Source organism: Chrysemys picta, chromosome 12 (assembly GCF_011386835.1).
Source record: "Chrysemys picta bellii isolate R12L10 chromosome 12, ASM1138683v2, whole genome shotgun sequence".
Lineage (NCBI taxonomy): Eukaryota > Metazoa > Chordata > Testudines > Emydidae > Chrysemys > Chrysemys picta.
The window spans coordinates 4,881,487-4,908,816 of NC_088802.1; the positions used below are offsets into that span (position 1 = coordinate 4,881,487).

At 51.0% G+C, this 27,330-nt stretch overlaps 3 protein-coding genes across 17 annotated transcripts in view; all 3 read left to right on the forward strand.

The window, feature by feature from the left end:
• The window catches only part of LOC101939156 (C-type lectin domain family 2 member D-like), a 54,925-nt gene extending 45,590 nt beyond the window's left edge, over nucleotides 1–9,335 (forward strand). For 14 of the 15 annotated variants that reach the window (XM_024112657.3, XM_024112662.3, XM_042846588.2 and 11 more), the window contains 2 exons: nucleotides 504–613; nucleotides 2,826–9,335. In XM_024112657.3, the coding sequence (XP_023968425.1) occupies nucleotides 504–613; nucleotides 2,826–2,988 (273 nt within the window). In that variant the 3' untranslated portion in view covers nucleotides 2,989–9,335. The remainder of the gene's footprint in view (nucleotides 1–503; nucleotides 614–2,825) is intronic. The other variant, XR_010591973.1, reaches the window with a different exon arrangement.
• A 133-nt stretch (nucleotides 9,336–9,468) lies between these two features.
• Nucleotides 9,469–27,330, forward strand: part of LOC101937830 (C-type lectin domain family 2 member D-like) — a 38,096-nt gene continuing 20,234 nt past the window's right edge. The window contains exons 1-2 of the mRNA XM_065564160.1: nucleotides 9,469–10,646; nucleotides 15,454–15,650. The gene's annotated coding sequence lies outside the window, so the exon portion shown is untranslated. The remainder of the gene's footprint in view (nucleotides 10,647–15,453; nucleotides 15,651–27,330) is intronic.
• LOC101936714 (C-type lectin domain family 2 member D-like) overlaps nucleotides 22,551–27,330 on the forward strand; it is a 78,908-nt gene continuing 74,128 nt past the window's right edge. The window contains exon 1 of the mRNA XM_065564148.1: nucleotides 22,551–22,722. The gene's annotated coding sequence lies outside the window, so the exon portion shown is untranslated. The remainder of the gene's footprint in view (nucleotides 22,723–27,330) is intronic.

Genomic DNA, 27,330 nt, shown 5'->3' on the forward strand with positions numbered 1-27,330 from the left:
TGGCTAGGCAGTAGTGCTGTTGAAAAGGATCTGGGGGTTCCAGTGGATCACAAATATGACTATGAGTCGACAATGTGACGCTGCTGAGAAAAAGGCGAATCTCATCCTGGGGTGTATGAACAGGAGTGTTGTATGTAAGACACGGGAGGTGATTGTCTAGGTTTATTTTGTCCTGCCTGAGCATGGGGGGCTGGACTTGATGATCTCTTGAGGTCCCTTCCAGCCATTCATTTCTATGATTCCCCAAAGTTGGGAAACTGTAAGAAAATGGGAGGAAACCCCCGAGGTACAAAATGGGGGGAGGAAGAAGTATTTGGGCTTTTTAAATAAATTTTTCCTGAGCAAAAAATCTGAACCCCTTTGCCCTGTGTAGTTTGACTGGCAGCTCTTTGGACGAGGGACCAGCTTTCTGTGTGTGCAGCACCTAGCGCGTGGGGGCCCTGATCCCCGTGAAGGCGGCTGTAACACAGCTAAGGATATAATGTGTGTGTTCTTATCCACAGGATTTCATGTCACGCTATAGAGGGATCCCTTACCGCTGGATTGGCCTCCAGAGGGAACCAGGCGAGGGCCAGCCCTGGAAGTGGACCAACGGTACCATATTCAACAACCTGTGCGTCCCTTTTCCTCATTCGCTTTCTCAGTATTAGGGCGCAGAGAAATGCAACAAAACCCTGGGCTGGGTGGAGAACGGGGATTGAAAGCGAGACCTTAGGCTCTTAAAAGCCTGATTCTCTACTGCCTGAGCTACAGGGCTAGTTCTGTGGAGGTTGCACCTGGAGGAGACTTGTAGACCTCTTCCATAGCGTAGGCACCAGAGGAGGACAGAGAGCCCCACTCGGGTAATGTGGATGACACAAGTGGGACTGGTTGGAAAAATTCCAGCTCAAAGTTTTCCCTTATGGAAAATCTGGTTGTGTTGAAAGCAAAATTTCCTGCAGGGAAAGGTCACTTTGGATGAGATTTTTCCTTTGTGGAAATTGACTCAAATGTTTATTTTCAGTCAACCCCGAATGAAACATTTTCATTTTGGTTTGCCTGTGGGGCCGCTGCAGCACATCGTGGGAATTGTAGTTCTGTGTTCTTCCGGTCCCATTTGTGTCTGGTCTTTGACCAGACAACATCTCCCATGATGCACTGCAGTGTCTCACTCATGCATGTTCTTATGTGGTATTTTGGTGGTAGGAAGACACTGCAGTGCATCATAGGAGGTGTAGTCCAGCTGGGAATCAGGACCTATAGGAGAGAACAGTGGAAGAACCAAGAACTACAGTTCCCACGATGCCTGGCATCAGCCCCACGGTCTATCTATCTAATGACAAGGTTTCATTTTGGGTCAACCTAAATCATTTTTTGGGGGAGAGAGGAAGAGAATTTCTGTTCTTTAGGAAATTTAAATATTTTGACTTTTTGTCCCAAAACATGAGAATTTCCCTCAAGATGGAAATTCCATTTGTCACCCACCTCTGTGTAAACGGTTCCCCCTGAATCATTGACGAGCACATCCCATCACTCGTGCACAATGACACCCCACCGAGGGGAATCGCTATGGCTACGGGATGCGGCAGAAGATGCAGCAGCTCCGTGGGGGAGCAGCTCAGTAGCCGCGTTATGGCCTTGCTAAGCACAGCTGGGCTCTGGCTGCCTGGGGCAGAAGGGGAGGCAGAGGAAATGGATGGGAAGTGTGGGGGAGGGCTTGGGAGACCCAGGGGGAGAAGATAATGAGAGGGGCAGGTGGGGCAGCAAAAGGATATTGGGAGAAAGGGGAAGTTGCTGGAAGAGGAGAGTCTGGAGGGAAAGTGAGAGGACAGGTCCATCAATGGCTATTAACCAACATGGTCAGGGAAGCAACCCCATGCTCTGAGTGTCCCTAGCTCTGTTTGCCAGAAACTGGGAGTGGCCGACAGGATCACTTGATAATTGCCCTGTTCTGTTTATTCCCTCTGAAGCAGCTGGCACCGGCCACTGTCAGCAGACAGGATACTGGGCTAGATGGACCATTGGTCTGACCCAGCACGGCCGTTCTTATGAGGTTTGCTTACCCTGAGGTATTGCCTGATTTCCAGTCTAGCTGCACTAATGCGTCCAGTTCTGGTCACCTGTATTCAAGAAAGACGCACTCAGACTGGAACAGGTGCAGTGCAGCGAAGCGCAGCTAGGATGCTCACGGGAATGGAGAGTCTCTCTTATCAGAGGGGACTGAAAGAGCTTGGCTGGTTGAGCCTAGCAAGATGAGAGGGTCTCTCATTGCTCTCTGTAAATACCTCGGGGGTAGACACCTGGGCGGGAGAGGAGCTACTGAAGCTACAGGACAATGTTGGCACAAGAACACACAGGGATAAACTGGCCAGGAATTAATTTGGGGCTGGAAATTAGCAGAAGGTTTCAGCCCATCAGAGGAGGCAGGTTCTGAAGCAGTCACCCCGTAGGAGCAGTGGAGGCGAACCATCTAACTAGATAGAATACAGAGCCCGAGAAGTCTACGAACAGGCCGATATGCCGGGGTTGCCTGCCATAGCAGGGGGCTGGACTCAGTGACCCAGGAACTCCCTTCCAGGCCCATGTCCCCTCACACACTGGAAAGACCTGCAAGAAACTTCACAACCTCTGTTTCCTGTTCTCTGTGAGCCGGATTTTTCAGGGGCTCAGTGTCCACTGTGACATTTACAGCTAGAAGTGACTCGCTCAGGGTTGATTAGTAGCAAAGCCTGGTTGAGACCCCAGTTCCCCTGCGTCGTACAGCACTGGACCACATCGCTTCTCCGTACGTGAGCAGGAATGGGAGCCGGCTGCATGTGATAACCCCACACTGCTTCTCATTGCAGGTTTCAGGTCAGAGGGGAAGGGCAGTGCGCTTACCTGAATGAATATGGGGTCAGCAGCTCCAGGTGCTACTCAGACAGACATTTCATCTGCAGCTGGCCGGACCAGTGCTCTAGAAGGAAGCCAAGCGCCGCAGGAGGGGACACAATGTCTAAGATCACTTAAAGGGCCAATGCAGCCTCTTCAGTGGATGCAGAACTTACACATTCATCATCTCTTGTGCAGCATCCTACCTCTCCAACCATTGCTCCCTCCAGATCCCTGCTGAAAAAACATCTTTACAACGCTCACAACACTAACTCTACTACACAATAACACCACTGACATGGTACTACTGGACAGGGGTTTTAGAGGTTTAAATCTAATATTCTGTTAATACTGGAAGTGAATAAGTTATTTAGATTATGAAGAATCCCTGCTTTTATTTAAAGAAGAGTATGTTTCTAGCTCGCTTGGTTATGAATATACCCTGGCAAATCAAACAGAGCCTGAGTCAGATGAGAGCTTGAAACAATAACTCAGAAAAGTGCCCCATTTAATTTATTGACACGTTGACTCTGGAACCTAGTGTCGACACTGACTTCTTTCTTTTTCCTCTACGCTGCTTTTCCTGGTGAGGGTCGCGGTAGCAGCATGGAGAGTAGGGAGGACCAGACCTCCCTTTCCTCCACAACAGATTCCAGCTCCTCCTATGGGGGATTCCCAAGCATTCCCAGGCCAGCTGGGAGATATAATCCCTCCAACGTGTTCTGGGTTGGCCTCGGGGCCTCCTCCCAGTGGTACATGTTCAGTAGAGTTCGAAAGGAAGCCTACCAGGGGGTAACCTTACCCTGTCTCAGACAGTAAGCCCAGCAACCCTGCGGAGAAACCTCATTTCCACCGCTTGTACCCGTGATCTCGTCCTTTCAGTCATTACCCAAAGTTCATGGCCATAGGTGAGGATGGGGACATAGATTAAACTGTAAACCGAGAGCTTTGTCTGAGAACTCAGCTCCCACTTCACCACCACAGATCGGCACAGTGGCCTCATCACTGCCACCACCTCCCCAATCCGCCGGTAGATCTCCCGCTCCCATTTACCATCACCAAGTGATAGCTCTGCCCGTCTCTGCACCCAGATGTCCAGAACATATAGACTCCCTCCGAGGATCGTTACCTTGTCGTGGTGGAGGGGCTTGCGTGTTCCGATGAACCCCAGGGCTACGTCGTCTGGAGCCTAGTGCTCCTGGGAGGGTGACCCTAGACGAACAGGTCTGGGGGGAGGTTCCAGACTAAAAACGATCCCGCACAAGATGCTCATGAAAGCCCAACAAATGAGCACGTGAACCTCGCCTAGATTAGGAATATCGGACCCACCCCTGAAGCCAGGCCTGGGGCTGGTGTTAGAGAGCGTCTGATGGCCAAGCAACCCATGTAACCCGGCCGGGCCTAGCCCGAAAAGGGGACAGGGGCTCAGCACCCGCGAGGCAAAGAGTGAGGGTTGGGTGCGATGCCTGAATGGCAGCAGGAGGGATGGACCACGACGGACTGGCCTCCGCGATGGAGACTGGCCTGACACTAAAATACAGGCAGAGGCAGCTATTCTTTGAGCTAAAGAACCAGACTTGTGAACAGCAGCTACTGCAGGGGGACAGAGACCCTGAGTGTGGGATACAGACCCTTACACTTGGGAAAAGGCCGAAGAGACTGAACCAAAGTCGGGGTAAGAAGTAGCCAGTGGATCTTGGAAACATCATTTGAAGCTGGGACTGGACGACACGGGATGGATCACTTGATAATTGCCCTGTTCTGTTCATTGCCTCTGAAGCAATTGCCACCAGCAACTGTGGGAAGACAGGACACTGGGCTAGATGGAGCATTGGCCTGACCCCGTATGGCTGCTCTGATGAACTTTATTTTTGTGCGTGTGTTTTTGAGTAGATCTGATCAGAATTTGACAAGAAACATTTTTTAACAGTGTTTTCTCCAGGATTTTTTTGCCATCCTTTATTTATTTATTTTTATTCTGAGTGAAATTGTGAATGGGAGAGACTTAGCATCTCTCATCATGTGCATTTAATTCATTGCTCTGAGCTAAGATTGGGTCGGGAGAGCTCCTGGAAGGGTTTAGTCACTTCCCCTGGGCTGTGTAAATACCAGAGTAACCCAAAATGACTCCCAGTCAGGAACCAAATTAGTGGCCAGGTTTTCAATAGATTCATGTAGGTTAAGGCCAGAAGGGACCATTAAATGATCTAGTCTGGCCTCCTGCCTAGCACGGGCCAGAGAACTTCCCCCACTTACCCCTGTATTGAGCCCAATAACTTCTGTTTGGCTAAAGTCTATCTTCCAGAAAGGCACCAGTCCGGCGTCCGGCTCACCAACGCCATATACAATGAGCTGAGCTGTTCTGAAACTCTGCCCTAAGGGTCACAAGGGGAGCTGTCATGGTGGTTGAGGGAAATCTGAGGGTCCTTAACTTGGAGCAGAAACTAAAGCAAAAAACAAACAAAACACAAACAGAAAACTGAACCCGAGTCGTAGATTCCAAGGCCAGAAGGGACCGCGGTGGTCATGTCGTCTGACTTCCTGTACAATACTGGCCAGAGACCTGCCCCCAAATAATTCCCGCTTAAGCCGGGCCTCCCATTTTGGATTACTCTGGTGTTTAAAATAGACAAGTAAATAAACCTTTGTTTTGGTGGGAGGAAAAATCAACCAACCAACCCTACTTCCTCTCACTTTTAAAAACTCTTTTCCCCACGGCGGGAGGGAGGGATGGGGGAAATATTTTTTAAAGAGAGACAGAAAGTAGTGTGGGGGGGGGAGGGTTCTTTCCAGAATTTTTCATTTCAAAATCTTTTGTCCAAACAAAGAAAAAGAAATGAAATTCAACCAAAATGAACACATTGGGGAGGGGGAAAAGGGGCTAGACATTTTCTTTTTGTAAGAAAAATGTTTTGATGGCAAGTTTTTGATCTGGTCTATTGATTTGTAGATAAATGACATGTTTTTCTTCCCTTCCCCTTAACATAGATTCCCTGCTGTGAATTGCCTACAATCTAAGGACAAAGTGTGCCTTCCCTGTTTGGGAAGTGCCTTGTACAGGACAGCCTGTAAATTGCTGTGCAGGAAATGGTTTTCCCATACGACAAAAAATATTGATATAAAAAAAAAAATTCTGTCCCAAATCGGGATGAAACCATTCCACAATTTCCCAAACAAGCGGAGAGCAACCCACTCCCCCAACAGTGAGTGCACTCACCTGAGAGGTAGGAGATACAAGTAAGTCGCTGCTCTGAATGGGACAGATCAGGGACTTGACCGGGTTTTTTTCACATCCCAGGTGAGGGCCCTGACCCCTGGGCTATTCTCACATGGTCTGTCCTGGCTGTGAGAACTCGTCCCAAGGAAAGTTTCACCAAACCAGCTCTGTTTCTGCAAAAAGTTTTGGATTCACTGAATCAGCATTTTCAAACAAAAAGCTGCTTTATCAAAAGATTCCTGACCAGCACTAGTGGGACTCTCCCAGAAACAGATAACGAGGCTGGCATTCGTTATAACAGCACTAACACACAGCAATAACACACACTAACACACAGCACTAACACACAGCAATAACACACAGCACACTCTGGGGGGTGCAAAAAAGGAGCCTGATAGAAGTTCTGATCCAAAGCTTATTGAAGTTACTGGAAAAACTCACAGGACCAGATCCTCAAAGGTGGGAGATGAGAACCTAAATATCTTTCAGGTTCTGGGCCCCATTAACTTCACTGAGCAGCCCCCTTTAACACTGTCATACCAGTATCCCCTGTATAGGACTGCCCCCTAGAGACTGAATTACAAATTATTATTGTAATGTATGATACTTTAGAGATCACATTGTGCTAGACTCTGTAAAATACCTTACTCTGACCATGTGCTCGACCTGTTGCCGTTTGTCTTACACTTGTCTGTTCTGTGTTTGTACCGCCCCTAGCACAACTGAGTCATGCTCCATGACGGGCTAAGTGCCACTGCAGCACAAATGCAATGGCACCGTCGCTCTTTACAGCGCATGGTCTGTGCGCCGGTGAGTTCTTTGATGGCTGCTGAGTCCGATGGGTGAGTGACAGACCAGTCCACAGGTACGACACACCCACACATTAGCAACGCTCTGAATCCAAGCAGCAGATGCCGGTCATCACAAAGTTTGATCCAATTCACCTCGCTCCATCTACAAGCTGACTCTGCCAACCGGCGTGGCATTCTGCGTTCCTTTCCCAATCATCCAGAGATTCCAAAGGACACTGGATCAGCTTTGCAAGCATCCCGGAATCTGCGCAGCGGTCTGCCTCTCTTTCTAGACCCTTCGCGAGCGTCAAAGTCCTGCAAACTCTTCAGGATCCTGTAATCCGGCATTCACGTGACATGACCAAGCTGCCTGAGTCCTTTCTTACTAATTAACATTCCCATAAGTGACATACCAGCACAATTTAGCACTTGCACATTTGTCACCCGTGTTGCCGTCTTCTTTGAAGAATTTTACTCACGCATCTGACATGGAAGCTGGTTAGTCTCCTGGTATGTTTGGCGTAAGTCGTCCATGTTTCCGAGTCCTATAGAAGAGTGGATAACACACACGTCTTATAAATACAGATTTTCACTTTAATGGACCATTTGTCATTGTTCCAGGCTCTGTCTTGCAAAAGACAAAAGTTCCCGGCAGCTTTGTTGATTTGCTAGTGAGCTCAGCGTCAAGATCTACATGGCTGGTAACAGTAGAGCCAAGGTAGCAAAATTGGTCCACACCATCCAGACGAACACCCCCTAAGGTGATATCTGGAACTGGCTCTGAAGAGCCCTGGGGCGTGATAACTGTCTTCTTCAAGCTTCTTGTTAGCCCAGAGATTTTGCATGAATCAGAGACCTTGGTAATAATGTTGCAGGACATCAACACGGTGAGCCACAGGGGCTGCAACATCTGCAAACAACACGTCCCGTATGATGATCTACTTCACCTTCTTCTTAGCTCTGCACCGTGCAGTGTTAAACCCACCTCCATCCTGTCTGGTGCTAGTACAGACACCCCCTCGGACATCACGGAACGCACGTTCCAGCAGGAGTGGGAAGTAAATATTAAGCGATGTAGGAGCCACTACGCAGCCCTGCTGCACTCCATTGTTGATGTTAAGCGACGTTAAATGACTGGGGGTAAATGTCACTTGTAATACCAATAAATAATAATAGACAAACATATAACAAAGAGCTGCCCCAAAGACAACAGTCAGGGAGAGAACCAGAAAACAATGAGAGGAGATTGTTGCAGGACTTTCATTCTAACTGTCTAAGCCAGTGGTTTCCGGTGCTCCGCGGACCCCTGGGGATCTGCAGACCATGTCTAAGATTTACAAAGGGGTCTGCACCTCCATTTGAAATTTTGCAGGGCTCTGCAAGTGAAGAAAGGTTGCAAACCAATGGCTTAAGCCAGGGGTTCTCAAACTGGGTATCGGGACCCCTCAAGGGGTTGCAAGGTTATTTCATGGGGGATTGTGAGCTGTCAGCCTCCATCCGAAACCCTACCTCCAGCATTTATAATGGTGCTAAATATATAAACAAGCGTTTTTAATTCATGGGGGGGGGGGGGTCACACTCAGAGGCTTGCTGTGTGAAAGGAGTCACCGGTACAAACGTTTGAGCCCCACTGGTCTAAGGAATGGGGCTTAGGGCATTTGCATCTTATTATTTCTGTGTCACGGTGCCTAGGGGACCCTGTCGTTCTGCTTCTCTTCTCTAGTGACCCCTGGACTGTCCCACACTAGACGCACGGTGTGATCCAGAGACCCCTTAGTGCCACCTGGCAAAGGGGCCAGCGTGGGGGCCTGGGGGGTGAGTCTCACATTCAAGTGTGTGTCACTGGTCACCAGTGTCATTGTGAAACACACGTACGGCTGGTGTGCAAGCAGTTCTGTGTAGACACCGACCATTATGGTCCCAGTGTCTGTGTCTAGGCGGGTGGTCACCTGCAAAGCTGTGAACCAGGTTTTCTGTCAGACAAAGGCTGTTTCTCTCTCTGGCTGTTTACAGGTAAATTAAGTGTGGGATAGTTCACAGTGGGGCTCCTCTCCTGGGTCTGAACCAAATGCAGAGGAAGGATGAGGGGGAGGAGGAACCACACAGAGGAAAAAGTAACAGGATGGACAGTGTCAGTTACGCTGCTTCTACCTCCATTAATAACTGGAAATTAAACCCTGTCGCTGTAGCAGGAACGTCAATGGCCTGTTGCTACTGCAGTCACTGAGTGTGTAGAAATTGGCCCCAGCTTCTGGGCAAATGCGCTGAGTGATGCATTTGGTCTGTAATAACATGTATGTATGTGTCTGTCTCACTTGTGTCTGAATTCTGTTTATATTTATATGTAATATATTAACCGACTTTTTTGGGGGGGGGTTAAGTAGCATGGGGGGAACTCTCTCTCATGGGATTTGCAGGATCTAAGGTTTTCCTTAATCTTCCTCACACTCACCCAATAAAGGTGTTGTTTTGTCAGATGCTACTTGGTAGTTTGCGAATCCCCACCTGACTCCCAGAGATGTGCCTGTCCTGCAGCAGTCCTTGCATTCAGAGGTGTGTGTTTATTGCCGCTGGGTGTCCCAGTGGAGGTGTGACAGCCGCTGTCATGGCTGACACCCCAGGAGTTGAGCCAGGGAATGTACAGAACAAGACGCAGGAGCTGCCCTGGGCTGGAGCTGCAGGGCCAGGCTTTGTAGCGACGGCTGTAATGGACGTCGATCCTCAGTGGAGCAGGTGCAGGCAGCGACCTGTGACCCGCACTGACCAGTGTGTTACAGAGTCACCAATGGATCCGGGCAGAAATTTTTCAGCAGGTCGTTTTTCCTGTCGGGAAAATGGTGATTCATCAAAAATCAAGACATTCTGCAGGGTCGTGTCTATTTTGACAAAAGTTTGGACGGAAACTTACCTGGTGGTCTGCCCGCCTGGCTCCTCAGCCGCCCACCTGGTGGCCTTCTCAGGAGCCTGAGTTGTCAGACTCCCAGGTCCTCAGCATTGTGTCAGGTGGGGAGCTGGGTCTCCCAGGGCTTCCAAACTGTTTGGAAGTTTGCCCCCAGTGGGGTGCCAGGGAGCTGGAGAGGTGGGACTGGACGGTTTTGCAAACCATTTTTTTAACAATCCCTTCTGTGGGGGACCATTAGTTCCTATTTGGAACACACACTCTCTCTCTCTGTGCTGGAAATGTGGAATTGTCCATGGGAGGGAAATCATAGTTCTAAGTCTACAACAGTAACTTTGTTCAAATGAAAAGTTTTATTTGGGGATTAGAGACATGTGACCTTGTGTTTGGAGATCCCTTTCAGTGCTGCAGCAAACCGCATTGATGAACGGAATTGAAAGCATTAATCTACGGAATACTTCCCCCCCCCCCCCCCCCCGCACCCGTCTTTCCGTCCACCAAAACAAACCCCGATATTCACCCAGAAAAATTATGAATTGGTTTTTGTCCTGATTTACACCTGTTTTTTCTTGTGGTAACACAGATAAATTCCCCGGGGAAAATGAAACCTCCCTAGGCAATTTATTCCAGTGCTTAGCAGCTTCCGAGCAGGGCTAGCGGAGACAAGCGAGATCATACAGAGTTCATCATCAACTCTGTCCATTCATCAATCCCTCTTCCCCTCCTTCCGCCATTACTGCTCCGATCGGCATCCTGAACAGCCAATGGGAGAAGGAGTGCGAGGGCTCAGGAGATAAAAGGGAGGAGGGGCTGGAATGCTGCAGTGCCATCAATCACTGCAGGGAACAAGTGCGATGCATTCAGCTCGCTGCAGCTGCTTGGGATCAGGGTAAGTGATGCCTTGTGTCCAGGGGAAATTTGGTGGGGGGTGAGAGGGGTTAGTGAATTTCTTAAAGGAATGTGGTTGTTGGAGGCAGAAGAGGGGAAACCCCCCTTCAAACTCCCAAGGGTGTGGGGGAAACACCCGAGAAGGGACTGAGGGTTTGACATCTGGGGGGAGCGGATCTGAGGGTGGAGAAAAGGTGTGTTCAGGTCGGTGAATTGATCGGCTTGGTGGCGTTTCTCTGTGTCTGGCTGACCCTGGGAAGCTGCAGCTGATCGGCTGCAGGATGGCAGGGGTTGGTCTGTGTGGATCAAAGAGCCGGGCGCTGGCAGCACCTTCCAGCATCACCTCCCCCAGCTCAGCTCTGGCCCTGTGCCCGGGGCGTCTGGCAGGTTGGTACCTTGTGTGATTGATCGCCCAGAGGTAAAGAAATGAGTGTGTGGGGGGAGAGGGAGCACAGAGCCCTGTGGGGGGATAAGAACGGCCGTACTGGGTCAGACCAAAGGTCCATCTAGCCCAGTGTCCTGTCTTCGACAGTGGCCAGTGCCAGGTGCCCCAGAGGGAATGAACAGAACAGGCAATCATGGAGTGATCCATCCCCTGTCGCTCATTCCCAGCTTCTGGGACATTGTGGGGTGCTGGTATGTGGGGAGGGGGATGCACAGAGGCCCTGGCATGGGGGATCCTTGTATCTGGGGAGGGAGGTGTGACGTTGTGCAGTCTATATGGTTTTATAAAAACTTGATAATAAGTCAATATAATGTAACTGAGATAGTTTTAGAGAAAATACGGTAATAAGTGAATGTAAGTAACTGGGATATGCCTCATGCAAAAGGTCTCTTGTAAGGTATCATTACAAAGCTTATAATCTACTGAGTGTGATCATCTGATTTGCATAAATGTACCACTCTTGTATCTAAAACTAGAAATATAAAATGTAACTCTGAGGGCCTATTGTAATTGTGTAAAGTGTGGACCATTAATGATGGTTTGGAATCTTGATGACTCCCATTGTCTGCAGATGGCTGTATTTACCTGTGAGTCTCCCTGTATATGTGTGTGCTGGCAAGTGAGTAATGAAGTCTTGCAGTGACATGTGATCATGTCACCTGAACTGGAATCCATCTTTAACCTGGTGCTTTTCCAGTGAGGGGGGGTGGAAACCCAGAGAGACAAAGAGTTCCCGCCTTATGCAAAAGATATATAAAGGGGTGGAAGAGAGCAGAGGGGGAGAGGAGCCATCATGAAGAATCCCCTAGCTATCACCTGAGCTGCAACAAGAGCTGTACCAGGGAAAAGGATTGTGCCCAGGCCTGGAAGGTGTCCAGTCTGAGAAAAACTTACTGAAGCATCTCTGAGGGTGAGATTATCTGTATTCAGTTTGATTAGGCATAGATTTGCGCATTTTATTTTATTTTGCTTGTGACTTACTTTGTTCTGTCTGTTACTACTTTGAACCACTTAAATCCTACTGTCTGTATTTAATAAAATCACTTTTTATTTAGTAATTTACTCAGAGTATGTATTAATACCTGGGGGAGCAAACAACTGTGCATATCTCTCTATCAGTGTTATAGAGGGCGAACAATTTATGAGTTTGCCCTGCATAAGCTTTAGACAGGGTAAAACGGATTTATCTGGGTTTAGACCCCACTGGGAGTTGGGCATCTGAGTGCTAAAGACAAGCACACTTCTGTGAGCTGTTTTCAGGTAAACTTGCAGCTTTGGGACAAGTGATTCAGACCCTGGATCTGTGTCTGGAGCCAGACGGGAGAGTCTGGCTCAGCAAGACAGGGTGCTGGAGTCCTGAGCTGGCAGGGAAAACAGGAGCAGGGGTAGTCTTTGCACATCGGGTGGCAGCTCCCAAGGGGGTTTCTGTGATCCAACCCGTCACAGGAGGAATTTGGGGGCATACAGAGCCCAGGCATAGTGGAGGGAGTTGCTTGGAGTCCCTACAATAAAGGAGGATGGGAGCTTTGGGGGGTGGGGGGAGGTGGGATGGATGCAGGTAGCCCAGTGTGTGTGCAGGGAGCTTGGCCTGCACAGGCTGTGAAGTGTGGGACCCCCGGTGGGGTTCAGGGCAATGTGTGTGTCTGTTTGCTGGGGGCCGCGAGGAGGCAGGGCTGTCACAAGGACGCAGGGTGGTTTCTGTTAGCCTGGGGCCTGCTTGTCTCCATCCAGCTGCCTGGATGTACCTCCCCTGGGCCACTCCCTCAATGCCAGGGGAAAGGGAGTGGGGGTTTCCGAATGAAGGCTGGGCAGGGGCATCTGTGGGCGGATGGGAGCCAGGGGCCGTACAGAACAGATGGGCCATTGTGGGTTTGCTGGATCACCTCCCTTCCTATGGGGCCTCATGCAGGGAGAGCCGCAGCCATAACCAGCCCACCCAGCTAGCAGCCGCGCCCTGCTCTGCTCAGATGGGCTGGGGGGAGGATGGAGGGCTCTCAGCAGGGCGGGAACAGCAGTGCTAGGGTGGGTGGATCTGGGAATGGGGGGAGGGAGGCCCCTGGATTTGAGGGGTGGGGCAGGAGGGGAGATCCATGCTTGCTGGGGGAGGGACGGAGGCGGCTCATTCCATGGGGAAGGCAGACAGCAGAAGGGGTCTGGTTTGCAGCAGGCAGGGTGGATCGGGGCTAAGGGAGCGGGGTGCGATAGGAGCCGGCTGGGGGAGCAGAGGGGAGCAAGGCTGGGAAGAGGAGTCCGATGGCTGTTTGCAAAGTGAGGGCCTGAGTCGGGGTGCAAAGGGGCTGGAGGGAGGGGTCAAGGCCCCCTGCTTTGGGACTACCCCAGAAATCCCCCTCACCAGTGCAGGGGCCTTTCCAGGGCCAGACGGGAACAAGCTGCCCCTCCTGGCCTGTGTGTTACAGGCTGTTCCTCTGCACCCGACGCACAGAGGATCTGGGTTGTTTGAGCCCAGCTCAGCTCACACTGGAGCAGTTCATGCCGTTAGCGCTGGAGATCTGGACTCAGTCCCTGTAGCACCAGGCCAGAGGCCTGAAAATGAAGAGGCCGGGCTTGATGAGGCCAGGGAGGAGGAGAGATGTGCAGTGAACCCCAACTGTTGCTTCACCTTCTGGTTCGTTTCTAGGCCTTGTGGCCAGTGAGAAAAGCTGGACAACATGAATCCGAAAGGCCGAGAACCCAGGAGGTGAATAAACAGAGCCCCCCTTGGAACTCCCAGCAGCCAGCGCACGCTTTTCTTTTTCACCGTTTTCAAGGTCTGCTCCTGTCTCTCTCGTTGCCCAGCGTTCAGAGCCTGTGAGGGAGCGAGACTCACCCCTGCGGCGCCTCCTGTTGGTGGGCCTGGGAATTAGCTCTTTTGACCCGGAGCGCCCTCTGCAGGCTGGTGCCTCGCTGCCACTGGCCCCTGTGGCCCTCCCAGATCCAGTGCCCCTTGTCCTCGGACACTGCCCCCTGGCAGTACCCCTGCTCCCTGGGTCTCCCCACCCACTATCCCCACCTCACCTCAGTGGCTGCTGCCAGTCACCATCTAGCCCCCTTTCACTGGGGCTGACGGCAGTGTAGAAGCCATTCATCACAGGCAAGGGGGGTTTGGACCTGCTGCCTTGGCCTACCCCTGGGCTGTCCCCTGCAACCCCAGTACCTTTCCAGCCTTTACCTTAAAAACAGGTGTCCTGTGCTCATCTGGTTATCGGTGCTTGGTATCCAAGCCCACAGGGCCGGCTTTAGGCCGATTCGGCCGATTTCCCTGAATGGGGCCCCACGCCTAGAGGGCCCCGTGCAACTGTCCACCCCGGCCCTGGCCCTCTTCCCCGTCCTCCCTTGAACGCTCTGCCCCCCTTCTCCTCCCCCTCCCCTGCTTTCCGCGAACCAGATGTTCATGGGAAGCCTGAAACAAGCAGCAGGCAGGAGGTAAGCTGGAGCGGGTGGGGGGCGAGGAGGTTCCAGGGAGGCACAGCGCGGCCCAGTCCGGCCCTGGCCAAGCGCGTGGCTCCCTCCGGCCTGGCCCCCCGGCCTGTCCACGGCCGAACGCACCCAGCCCCAGCCCGGTCCCGGCGGAGCAGCTCCATCCAGGCCCGGGCCTTGCGGCGCCGGTCTCAGTCCCGGCCGAGTGGCTCCGGCTCGGCCCCAGACCCAGACCCGGCCGTGCGGCTCCGTCCCAGCTCGGCTCGAGCCCCACGGCACCAGCCCAGACGGAGCGGCTCCAGCCCGGCCCCTGGCCCAGCGGCTCCGGCCCGGACCCTGACCCGGCCTGGCCCGAGTGGACCTGGCCAGGCCCCGGCTCCGACTGAGCGGCTCTGGCCCAGACCCGACCCTGGCCGAGCGGATCCAGACCCGGATCTGGACCCAGACCCGCTCCAGGCAGTGCGGTAAGGGGGCAGGGAGCAGGTGTTGGAAGAGTGCAGGGGAGTTCGGGGGGTTGTGGATAGGGGTCGAGGTGGTCAGAGGGCAAGGAACAGGGGGATTTAATGGGGGCAAGGGTCCCAGGGGGGCAGTCAGGAAGGAGCAGGGGATGGATTGGGCGGTGGGTGGCAGTCAGGGGCAGGAGTTCCAGGGGCAGTCAAGGACAGAGACAATGGGTAGTTGGATGGGGCAGGTGTCCCGGGGGGCCATCAGGAATGAGAGGAGGGGTTGGATGGGGCGGCAGGGGGCAGTCAGGGGACCGGGAAGTGGGGTGGATGGGGCAGGGGTTCCGGGGGGGCATCAAGAACTTTAGGTAGGGTTAGCATGCATTCACATACATTACGCAATGTATGTAATATATAATTTGGTTATTATTTATATAGTTATGGAAAGTAAATAATACATGGAAGAAATGAAAGGTGTTCTTTTATGTTTTTTTTTTTTTAAGTCATCCCTGTCGGGGCCCCGCTGAAAATGTTCGAATTGGGCCCAGCACTTCCTAAAGCCGGCCCTGCCAGCCCAGGAATACCAACTATAGATCTGATCTGAGCGGCGCATCTGTGAAGGAACACAGATGTCACTCCGGCATTCGCTTCAAACCTGCTGTTCCAGCCCTGCCTCTCTGGGGTAGCAGCCAGGTTGAAGGTGGGTGGAATTTCCTACTCCAGGTGTGGGGAGTTTAGGAGGTGTCTGCTGTTGGTCACTGCAGAGTCTGAGCCTCCCGAATAGGAATGAAATATTTCCTCGCCAAGCAAGCGTTATCCCGGGCCTGTTTGGTAGGTGAGGGACAGAGCTGAACTGACTAGCCCAGGGTCATGCCAGGAGCTTGTGACATTGCTGGGAACTGAACCAAGTCGTCCTGGTCAGCAGATCAGTGCTGTCACCATCCTTTGTTGGGACTGAGAGGTAAGATCTAGGATGTAGTCCTAAAGGGTATGTCTACATTGCGATGTAAGCCCAGGGTTAGTAGAACTTGTGTGAGCAGATCCTGGGTTTGTTAACCTAGGACTTGAGTGTCTACACTCATTTGTAACCCTTGAGCCTGAGTTTGAACCCTGGGCTTACATTGCAGTGTGGACGTACTAGAACCTGATCCCAACCCCCCGCTTCTGTTCAGGTCACTGAGTGCTGGATCCAGGCTGGCAGAACCACAATAGGTGGGTAACAGCCTAAGCGTGGGCTAGTGGGGATTTGTTTCCTAGGGGACTTTAAATGACTTGTGTTTATAACTAGGCCTGGTGGACGTTGATGATTTTCATAATTTTGACAGATAATAGTGATGATTTTTAAGCTTTATTTAAAAGATTTTTATCAATTTTAAATGTTCACAGCTCTGCAAAATTATGGGTTTTAGGCCTTTTTTAAATGTTTATGTAAATGCTCGCAGTTGTGGGAAGTTAATTGGGGGAGGGGGATCAGATAATTAATGACAATAGATGTTGATTTAAACAGTTAAAGCTTTATAACCTTTAAAACACAAATTTCAACACCTCATGTCAAAACATACCAGGGAAATACACGTCAAACAAACCCCAATCAGTTCTCAAGCAGCATTTTCCTGACTTTGCCTGTCTGTGAAGCTCGATAATTGTGGCTGGAAATTTTTTTGTCGTCAGTTTGTGCGCGTGCGCCCCAACCAAATAGCTTTTGTAAAACCCTGAAAACAAATGGCATTCTGTATAATAAGCATTCAGCCAGAAACTCAGCCAGCCAGACACCTACAGAAACTGCTTCCCAATTCTTCATTGGTCACTGTAATTGGTGGTTTCAGGAGGGGTGTGAGATTTTAACACCTGCCAAAGAAGAAATTGATTTCAACTGCTTTTCTGTTGAGGAGGACTGTGGTATTTCACCACTTCCAACCTATTGTGTTATCACCCCTCCCTTTTCCTTATCCAGCTCTCCAATTTGTCCTTGCCTGGCTAGAGTAATCGGTTGTGAGACACGTTGTATCTACCCCCCAGCAGCTGCTCAAGTCATACACAACTGTTTTCTGATAGTTCTCCCACAATGCCCTGAAGCAGGGAGCCTCCAACTGCCTGTACAGTTTGGCAGATGCAGGTGTCATGGGGGTTGTTCTTAGACCCCGTTCGTTATGGAGGGGGAGAACAACGCCTGCCTCAGACTCTCAGAACTCACCCATGTCGGCGGCGCCCTGGCGGTGCGGGATTCATCTGCTGATCTCTGGCCTATACGCTTGTGTCCCTCCTGCCCACCCACCAGACACACACACAGCCCTATAGACTCAGAGACCTGAAGGCCAGAAGGGCCCATCACGATCATCCAGTCTGATCTCCTGCACATCACAGGCCAGAGAACTTCACCCACCCACTCCTGTAACAGACCCCGAACCTCTGGCTGAGTCACTAACATCCTCACATCATGGTTTAAAAACTTCAAGTGACAGAGAATCCACCATTTACACTAGTTCAAACCTGCAAGTGACCCGTGCCCCAGGCTGTAGGGGAAGATGAAACCTCCCCAGGGTCTCTGCCAAGCTGAGCTGGGGGGAAATTCCTTCCTGACCCCAAATCTGGCGACCAGTGAGACACTGAGCATGTGGGCGAGACCCACCAGACAGACGCCTGGGAAAGAATTCTCTGTAGTAATTCAGAGCCCTCCCCAGCTGGTGTCCCATCACGGGCCATTGGAGATATTTGCTACTAGCTGTCACAGATGGGCCACATGCCACTGTAGGCAACCTCATTGTAGCCCCCGCCCCCTCCATAACTTGTTTTAAGACGGAACTTGATAAGTTTATTTTGTTGTTCACACTGCTCCCCTCAGAAGAGTGTTTCAGAACTAAACTCCTCTGGTGATTAGAAACCTTCATCTAATTTCAAAACTAAATTTATTGATGGCCAGTTTGTATCCATTTTTTTCTTGTGCTGACAGTGGCCCTTGACTTAAATAACTCCTCTCCCTCCCTGGTATTGATCTCTCTGATCTATTTATAGAGAGCAATCCTATCTCCCTTCGTTTGGTTAGACTAAACAAGCCAAGCTCCTTAAATCTCCTCTCGTCAGGTAGGTCCTCCATGCCTCAGTTCGTCCTAGTAGCCCTTCTCTGCATCTGTTCCAGTGTGGATTCATCTTTCTTAAACATGGAAGACCAGAACTGCCTACAGTCAGTGGCGTAGCCAGGTTCTAACATCAGGGGGAGCGAACACATTAAAAAAAGGTGCCACCTGACATATCAAATTACTAATTACATACTTTTAAATTCATTATACATATTTATTTGTACTTAAAATAAAAACACAAGAATGAATCAGCCACGGAAGGGTTTGCACAGCCGGCATTTCGCAGGAGAACTTTAGATTCTAGAAAGTAAATGACAGAATACAGTAGTTTATAATTGTCACAGGTTTAAAAAAAAAAAAGGCTATTTTTTCCAGTTACTAATTTCATTTTAAAGATCAATGAAATGCACTTTATTTATAATAGATCGTAATACTAAAGCCACCAAAAACACATGACAAATACAAGTTTTCTGAGAATTGGTGAGCAAAGATCTCATAGCTCTTCAGGGTTGGACAAAGCAGTAATTTTCCTAAAAGTAGCTTTTAAAAAAAAAAACCCATGAATAAACAAAAGACATCTCTACGACACAGGAGGGCAGTCTAACATTTTTGAAACACTGAGTACTGAAAATTAGGGTTTTTAACCAATTTAAGCTGTACGTACGTACGTACACACACAAAAAAACCAAACCTCTTCCTGCTTTCCTATCACCAGTTCTGTTACTACAGGAATGAAATCTAGACATCCTGTAATATAGCTAGTTCCACATTGTTCTTCAAACCTCAGATCATTGAAATGCAGCTGTGCATTGAGATACTATATGACTGTAGTACATTTTGCACTGCCTGCATCTACACCGACATCAGGAGAGGAGGAGATTGTCCCTAGCATATATGATTTAAAAAAAGGCGAGACACACCCACCCACAGCTGATATCTGAAAAGCATCCGTCACTCTGCAGATCAAAGAAAGGAAGAGCAGCCAGTATTCAGCCACGTCGGATCCTTATGACCCATAGAGGAGAAGTGCACGTTCTACGTAAACTGTAGCCGTTTCCCAACAGAGTTTTCTTATGGACTTATTTATTAAGCAAAAATTAAGACTTGGAGTCTGATTTAAATTATGTAAATTTTCCGTTTTAGTTATTGCAGCTACTTTTATTTTACTCCTGCCTTCATAAACAGCTACAGAGTTAGAACCGATAATTACAGAGACTAAAGTCCAGGCTTTAATATAATTAGGACCGGGCCACCCAAGGTGAAAACTACACCATGGAAGAGTCCTACAACCCGGTATTTGAGGCCAATCCCTTTTAGCAATGGAATCCTCAACCAAAGCGTGAGGAAGGAGAAGAGTACATCCTCAAACTACTGACAAATAATTCACAGTCAGCCACCAAGAAAACCAGCACCGTTCATATTCTGGTTTTGGATAAAACACCTGATCTTGCCTACATCAGAGAAACCTTCCTCCCCCCAAGCCTACACCCCACGACCCCCTTTAGCGATAACGTAACCATCAAACAAGTTCTGAATCAGTCGTCTTTCTTCCCAATTTAGTTTTAACAAAAAAAGCTGTGACGTAAGTAGCTATGGGAGATGACAGCGCAACTACTAGGTATCGGTGGGGGGAAGTGTGCTGGTAATGTCCTGGATATGCTGGTCTGTTAAGTGTTATTGCTTTTAATATGCGAATGCAAACACTGTAATAGAGTATTAATGTCCCAATGTACCGTAGCTTGTTTTCACTTACCGTAATACTCGAAGTGGTGCATGTGAAAAGTGTCTTAAAAGCTGACACTACAGCAGTGATATTCCCAAGCCAGCATGCGTAGGGCTAGGGGGGGGAAGGGGAGTGCATCTAGGTATAAGTAACATCTCTCACACCAAACAGGAATGTTTCCACAGTTCATTGTAATTTGGAAGTGTGATTATTATACCTTGTCTTACAAACACCATTACATATGCACAAGGTCAGTAATTCCCCTCCCCATATATACAGCGGGTGGACGAAAGGAAGTATCCCCATGATTTGGGGGATGTTTACACTGGAAAAGGGAGGTGTAATTTCCGGCTTGTGTAGACATACCCGTGCTAGCGCTGATCAAGCTAGTGTGCTAAAAATCGAAACAGAGCCCCAGTGGTGCAAGGGGTTAGCCGTCCTGAGCTGGAGGATTCGGAAGGGCTTGGGGTCTAGCAGAATTGTGACATCAGAGAGCAAGAGTCCAGGGAGGCGGAGCAGAGATGAGCTGGGGCAGGCAGTGGTTCCCCTGCGCCCCCCTCCCTGGTTACCTGCTGTGGCACAGGCTGCCCCTCCCTCCCCCCCAGCTCACCTCCACTCTGTCTTCCCCTCCCTGGGCCTGAGCGCGGAGCTGCCGCTTCCTTCTCCGCCCTCCCAGGCTTCCTGCGTGAACAGCTGATTGGCGGGAAGCGGGGGCAGGGGGAGAAGCGGAGCGGAACGTTCAGGGGAGGAGGCAGAGCAGAGGTGAGCTGGGGCTGGGGGGCGGGGCGGGGCGCTGCTTTTCCCCGTGAGTGCTCCAGCCCCGGAGCACCCACGGAGTCTGAGCCTAAGGTGCCACTTTTGGATAATGTGGTCGGGGGAGCGGCCGCTCCCCCTGCTCCCCCCTAGCTATGCTCCTGCCCACAGTATTCTAGGTGAGGTCTCACCAGTGCTTTGTATAATCAGAGAATCGTCAGACTGGAAGGGACCTCGAGAGGTCGTCTAGTCCAGTCCCCTGCACTCAAGGCAGGACTAAGTATTGCCTAGCCCATCCCTGCCAGGAGTCTGTCTAACCTGCTGTTAATGATCTCCAATGACAGAGATTCCACAACTTCCCACAAAATTCCACCATTTATTCCTGTGCTTAACACCCTGACAGTCAGTACTGACTAATGGTACCAACACTTCCCTGTCTCTACTGGAAATATCTTGCCCAATGCACCCTAGGATTGCTTTAGCTTTCTTCATGGCCTGATCACATTGGTGGCTCATAGTCATCCTCCCTGCCCAGCTGCCTATCTCCATCTCACAAGAAACTACTCAAGCGGCTTAATCGCCTGACTCCAGAGACGTGTCCCGTTCGTGGATCGCTAGCGGAGGAGATAGGTGCCTCCTTCCAGCCTGGGCTTAGGTGCCAAACTCCCTGACGAGGGCAGGGCTGGGACACACCCCTCTCATTAGCATTGGCTGGAGTAGGGGTCTCCCTGCCCAGCATGCTGGCTGTTGTGAATCCCATTCTATGGCGCCTACCTCTCCCCGTTCATTGTGTCGGGAGCTGGGGAACCTAACCCAGGGGTGGTGGATCCTGGCGCTGTTCCTGAGATTTTTCTAGGCATCTGAAAGTTAGGGGTTGTGACTCTCAGCAGCACGACGCCCTTTGTGGGGCCAGGCCCCCCTGCCTTGAAGAGAGGAAGGATGGTCCAGTCGTTAGGACGTTAGCCTGGGACCTGCATAACCTGGCTTTGATTCCCTGCCCCACCACTGATACCTGGGGTGAGTCCAGGGCTGGCTCCAGGCACCAGCTTCTCAAGCAGGTGCTTGGGGCGGCAGTTCCGGACAGGGGCGGCAGGTCCAGGTATTCGGCGGCGGATCCATCTCTCCGCCTGGGAGTGAAGGACCTCCCGCCAAATTGCCGGCGCAGATCGCGATCGCGGCTGGGCCTGATCTTCACTGGTATTTACATCCCTATTTCCCATTGAAATCGATCTGGTGCGCAGTTCCCCTTCTGTAACACGGGGATAAAAGCACTGCATATGTCCCGTTTCCCCGGACACGTCCGGCTTTGGGGTCTTTAAATAGCTGTCGGGGGGAATTTGTCAAAAGCTAAAAATGTCCGGGATTCCCCCCGGACGGCTATTTAAAGACCCAAAAGCCGCTGACAGGGCAGCCGCGCCGGCTGAAAGCGGTAGTGGGAGCAGCCGCGAGCGGTGGGTGCGGGCGGCCCGGCTCCCCCTGCCTGGGGCTCCCCTCGCCCTCCGGGGAGCGCGGGCTCCTCCTCTGCAGCGCTGCCCGCCGCGGGGCTGGGGCTCTCCCGGGGCTCTGCCCTGCACGCGCCCAGCACCCCCGGGGCTGCTCCTGCCTCCCTGGGCTGGCCCAGATCCCCTCCCCCGGGGGGCTGGGTCCTGCTGCGGCTTGCGCCCCTCTGCGGGGCAGGCCGAGGCCGTGCCACCCCTTCCCCAGCTTCCCCCTCCAGCAGCTCCCGCACCGCCCCTCCGGGTCCTGCCCTGCCCCATGCAACCCGCCCCTACCGTGCAGGGGGCGGCCCGGCCCAGACTGGGGGAGCCGCAGCAAAGCCTCCCCCGGAGCTGGTGCAGAAGACGAGCGGGGCTCTCAGCCCAGGCGGGAGCGGAGCCACCCCCCCACCGGCTCGGCTCAGCCCCGCCCCACTCTTAAAGGGACACATCGCACTGCGGCTTGGCCCGGCCTGGGGCATGTGGGGGTGTCACCTCCCCCTCCACCTGGGGGGCCCGGCGAGGGGGGTGCTCGACCCCATAGCAGCGCACAGGGGAGCACCTTATTCTCTCCTGCAGAACAATTGATCCCTGTTCTCTGTATAACAGCCCTGCACATGGTTTAAGACAAATAAAATCAGCACGTTTTGCTTAGTCAGTTACAGCCTCAGCTTAATCCCGTCCCTGCCCTCCCCAGCCGGCCGTGTTCTGTGGGTGTTGCAGCAGATCTGAGTCGGAAGGAAGGTATTGTAGGGACTTTCTGTTTTTTGCTGGGGACGTTTTATACTTTGAGGGGGGAGCCTGGAGACACTTGCAGGGGTGGGAAAGGCTGGATATCACTGGCAGAGCAATGGCGATGTCCCTGGTATGATGAAATAGCAGATCTGCTAGGAAGTGAGAGGCTAAAGGGTGAAGGACTGTGACAGGGCTAAGCAGAAAACTGCTTCTCCAGCTCCAGTGAAGGGGGGTGAATGGAGCTGGGGAGAGCACCTGGCCCTGACTGGGGAAGCTCTAACAGCTGCTGCCCCATCAGGCTGGGGCTGGATAAGAGCCCAGGGGAAGAAGCCAGGGGGGAAGCTGGAAAGAGGAAAGGCAGTGAGGGGAAGCAGAGAGAAAGAGAGAGCACGGGAACTGGGATTGTTTAGTCTGCAGAAGAGAAGAATGAGGGGCTCCAAAGAGGATGGAGCTCGGCTGTTCTCAGTGGTGGCAGATGACAGAACAAGGAGCAATGGTCTCAAGTTGCAGTGGGGGAGGTTTAGGTTGGATATTAGGAAACACTATTTCACTAGGAGGGTGGTGAAGCACTGGAATGGGTTACCTAGGGAGGTGGTGGAATCTCCTTCCTTAGAGGTTTTTAAGGTCAGGCTTGACAAAGCCCTGGCTGGGATGATTTAGTTGGGGATTGGTCCTGCTTTGAGCAGGGGGTTGGACTAGATGACCTCTTGAGGTCCCTTCCAACCCTGATATTCAATGAAGACTTTCAGCTGCCTATGTCTCTCACTCACGAACAGCTGTTGTTACTTTACTGGTTGTATTATTACTGTGGGGTCTAGAGGCCCTAACTGAGACCAGAACTCCACTGTGCTGGGCACAGAACAGACAGACACACTCAGAGGCAGGGAGTTTGCAGCTGAGATGCACTAGAAAGAAAGGGACAGATGGGGAAACTGAGGCACGGAGGGGGGACTTGCCCAAGGTCAGCCAGCAAAGCAGTGGCAGAGCTGCAAACAGAATTGAGCTCTCCTGAGTCCCAGTGTGGTATCCTGGCTACTAGACCATCTTGTCCTGCAGGAGTCCATGGGTGCTGAAGTAGATAGAAAGAGGAAGGGGGCATCCTGTCTGCACCAGCCAGAACTGAAGTGGAGCTGCGAAGGAGGCTGCTCAACCCAAGTCAAGGAGAGGAGGATGGGCCTTGCCTCTGCTTTTAGCTCTCCCTTCCTTTAACCCCTGGAGTTCTGACAAGTAGAAGGGACAAGGGGAGATGTGGGGGCTGTCAGCACAGGGATCAGAGCCCAGGCAGTGGGGCTGCAAGGCCTAAAGCCAGCGGTGGGTCTCTCTGATTCAAGTCTGCTCCGGGGATGTTAGTGGAAGTTAGAGCAGCCCCAGGGCTACTCTAATTTGCAGCAGCCTTGCAGAGTCATTCTCACTCCTAGCCCTTGCTGCACCCCCAGCAGGCCTCTATGCTGGGGGCTGTGTGTGGGGAGGGTGGGGGCACAGGGCTTCTGAGCAAGTCCAGTGGCATAAGGAGCTCGAGGGGGGGTGGGGAGAGAATCCACCGCACTGTCATGGCTCCTCGTCCTTCTGGAGGGGTGGTTTAGCCTTCCCCAAACTCGTGTCTAACTCTCACAATCCAACTCCTTCCGCAGGGCTTGTCTACATGGGGGAATGGACTGGAATAGCTCCCGGGGGCCGAGCTGTTCCGGAATAGCTCCCCTTGTTCCAGAAGTGAATGAAGCTGAACCAGAACGAGGTGATCTTATTTCAGAATGAGAGCGCCCGCCCTGGAGTTATTCCAGAATAGCTCTGGCCCTTTAATGTCTCTCCCTGTCTTACTCCGGAATCACTTCTTCACGTAGCCCAGGCCTCAGATGGGAGTCAAGCAACCGCTGTCACCTGGGTAACGCTGCTCTGGGGACCACAGGCCTTTTCCTGTTTGCTGCCTGCAGAGAAAGCCGGGCTAAATAAGCACTGCGGCTGGAGAGGCCAGGCTGGGCAGCCTCAGGGAAGTGTGTGACAGAAGACCTGGGTTCTAATCCCGGTTCTGCCACTAAACTATGGTGTGACTCTGAGCAAGTCCCTTCTCTGCATTGTTTCCCCTCCCGCCCTTTGTCTGGTTAGATTGTGAGCTCTTTGGGTCAGAGACTGTCTGCACAATGGGGCCCTGATCTCGCTAGGGTAGTGACTGTCACTGTGTGTCTGGGCAGCACCCAGCACAACGGGGCTCCAGTCTTAGTTGGTGTCCTGTGCCACTTTTGCAAGAGAAGAACAGGAGGACTTGTAGCTAATAATATTAACAATAGGTGCATTGGCACCAAGTACATGGGAGATTCTCAGAAGCTACGGTGATGAGATAGAACTTGCAGCACTAAGGGCTGGAATGAGGGAGACAGACAAGAGCCATCTGCATTCCCAGGTGTCTGTGCAAAGTCTCGCTTGCCCTGCCCAGCAGCCCGCACCACTGAAGCTGAGGTGGAAAGGAAATGCCCTGTGTCCCCTGAGTTAAAAGCCTGGTGCCCGAGGAGATCACATTCTTTAATGCCTTAAAAGTAGCCGTGTGGTTGGTGTAAGTGAAGGTTGGGAATTTGGTGCCCAGAGACCAGTAGCTGGAGCAGGAGAATGTACAGTGCTAGCCTATTGCTCTTACTTACTAAACCCTTGTGTGGGGAACCCTGTGCATCCCAGTACATTAAGGGCCCCTTTATCAGCCAGGAGATCTCTCTGATCACTGGGATGTGTCCTGAAACCCACTACACTGTTAACATAAAGACTTTCCTCATTGTCTATGAGCTGAGTTTGAAGAGGGGACAGTTAGCACTGCAACATAGAACTTGAGGTGGCAGCAGTAGTAGGTTGTTATCCGCTGTGCAAATGGACCAGAAGAGGGGTACAAGAGTCTCCCTTTGCAATGCATGACACTGAATGTATTGAAAAGGCAGGTTATTATCTCAGCCTGGAGGAGCAGGGGTGATAATGAACAAGCAACTCAACATCAGCTCCCAGTGCGATGCCGTGGCAAAAATCGCAAACACGATCTGTGAATGTGTAAACGGGAGCTGTGAGCAGGGGAAGGCAGGAAATTTAATCTCTGTGTACAGCACTGGTGAGGCTGACACTGGACTAGTGATTCTACTTCTTGTGCCCACGTTTAAAAAGGGGGGGGGGAAATCAGAAAGGGGCGGAGAAGATTCACGAAAATGATTGGTGGCTGGAGAAAAGGCCTCACCGTGAGAGATTTAACAAGCTCCATCTGTTTAGTTTTTTAAACAGAAGATTGAGAGGTGTCTTGGACCTGTCCTGGGAGGAAATACAAGGTGCTAAATGCCTCTTTAAGCTAACAGAGAAAGGCAGGACAAGGACCAATGGCTGCAAACTGGAGCCAGACAAATTCAAATGAGACATAACGCACAGGTTTTCTAACAGTGAGAGTGATTAACTCTGGGACCAAATTCCCTCGGGAAGTGCTGGATTCTCCACTACTTAATGTCTTCGGTCTAGATCTGTAAAGCGATTTAAAAAAAAGTAATCACGATTAATCGCGCTGTTAAGCAATAGAATACCGTTTGTTTAAATATTTGAATGTTTTCTACATTTTCAAATATTGATATGAATTACAACCCAGAATACAAAGTGTACAGTGCTCACTTTATCTTTGATTACAAATATTTGCACTGTAAAAAACAAAAGAAATTGTATTTTTCAATTCACCTAATACAAGTACTGTAGTGCAATCTATTTATCATGAAAGTTGAACTTTCAAATGTAGAATTATGTACAAAATATCTGCATTCAAAAATAAAACAATCTAAAAATTTAGAGCCTATGAGTCCACTCAGTCCTACTTCTTGTTCAGCCAGTCGCTCAGACAAACAAGTTTGATTGCAATTTGCTGGAGATAATAATAGAACTCGAAGGGCCCACGAAAGGTCGTCTACTCCAGTCCCCTGCATTCATGGCAGGACTAAGTATTATCTAGACCATCCATGGCAGGTGTTTGTCTGACCTGCTCTTAAAAGTCCCCAATGATGGAGATTCCACAGCCTCCCTAGGCAATTTATTCCAGTTTCTAACCACCCTGACAGTTAGGAAGTTTTTCTTAATGTCCAACCTAAACCGCCCTTGCTGCAATTTAAGCCCACTGCTTCTTGTCCTATCCTCAGAGGATAAGAAAAAACATTTTTCTCCCGCCTCCTTGTAACAACCTGGTTCTACTGATCGCCATATTTGGGGTTGGGAAGGAATTTTCCTCCAGGGTAGATTGGCAGAGGCCCTGGAGGTTTTTCGCCTTCCTCCGCAGCATGGGGCGGGGGTCGCTAGCTGGAGGATTTTCTGCAACTTGAAGTCTTTAAATCACAGAATTTGGGGACTTCAACAGCAGAGTCAAGGGAAAGGGGTTGGGTCAGCTTTTGTGGCCTGCATCATGCGGGGGGTCAGACTAGATGATCATAATGGTCCCTTCTGACCTTAAAGTCTGAGTCTAACCTTTAATGTACTTGAAAACTGTTATCATGTCCCTTCTCAGTCTTCTCTTCTCCGGACTAAACAAACCCAGTTTTTTCAATCTTCCCTCATAGGTCATGTTTTCTAGACCTTTAATCATTGTTGTTGTTCTTCTCTGGACTTTCTCCAGTTTGT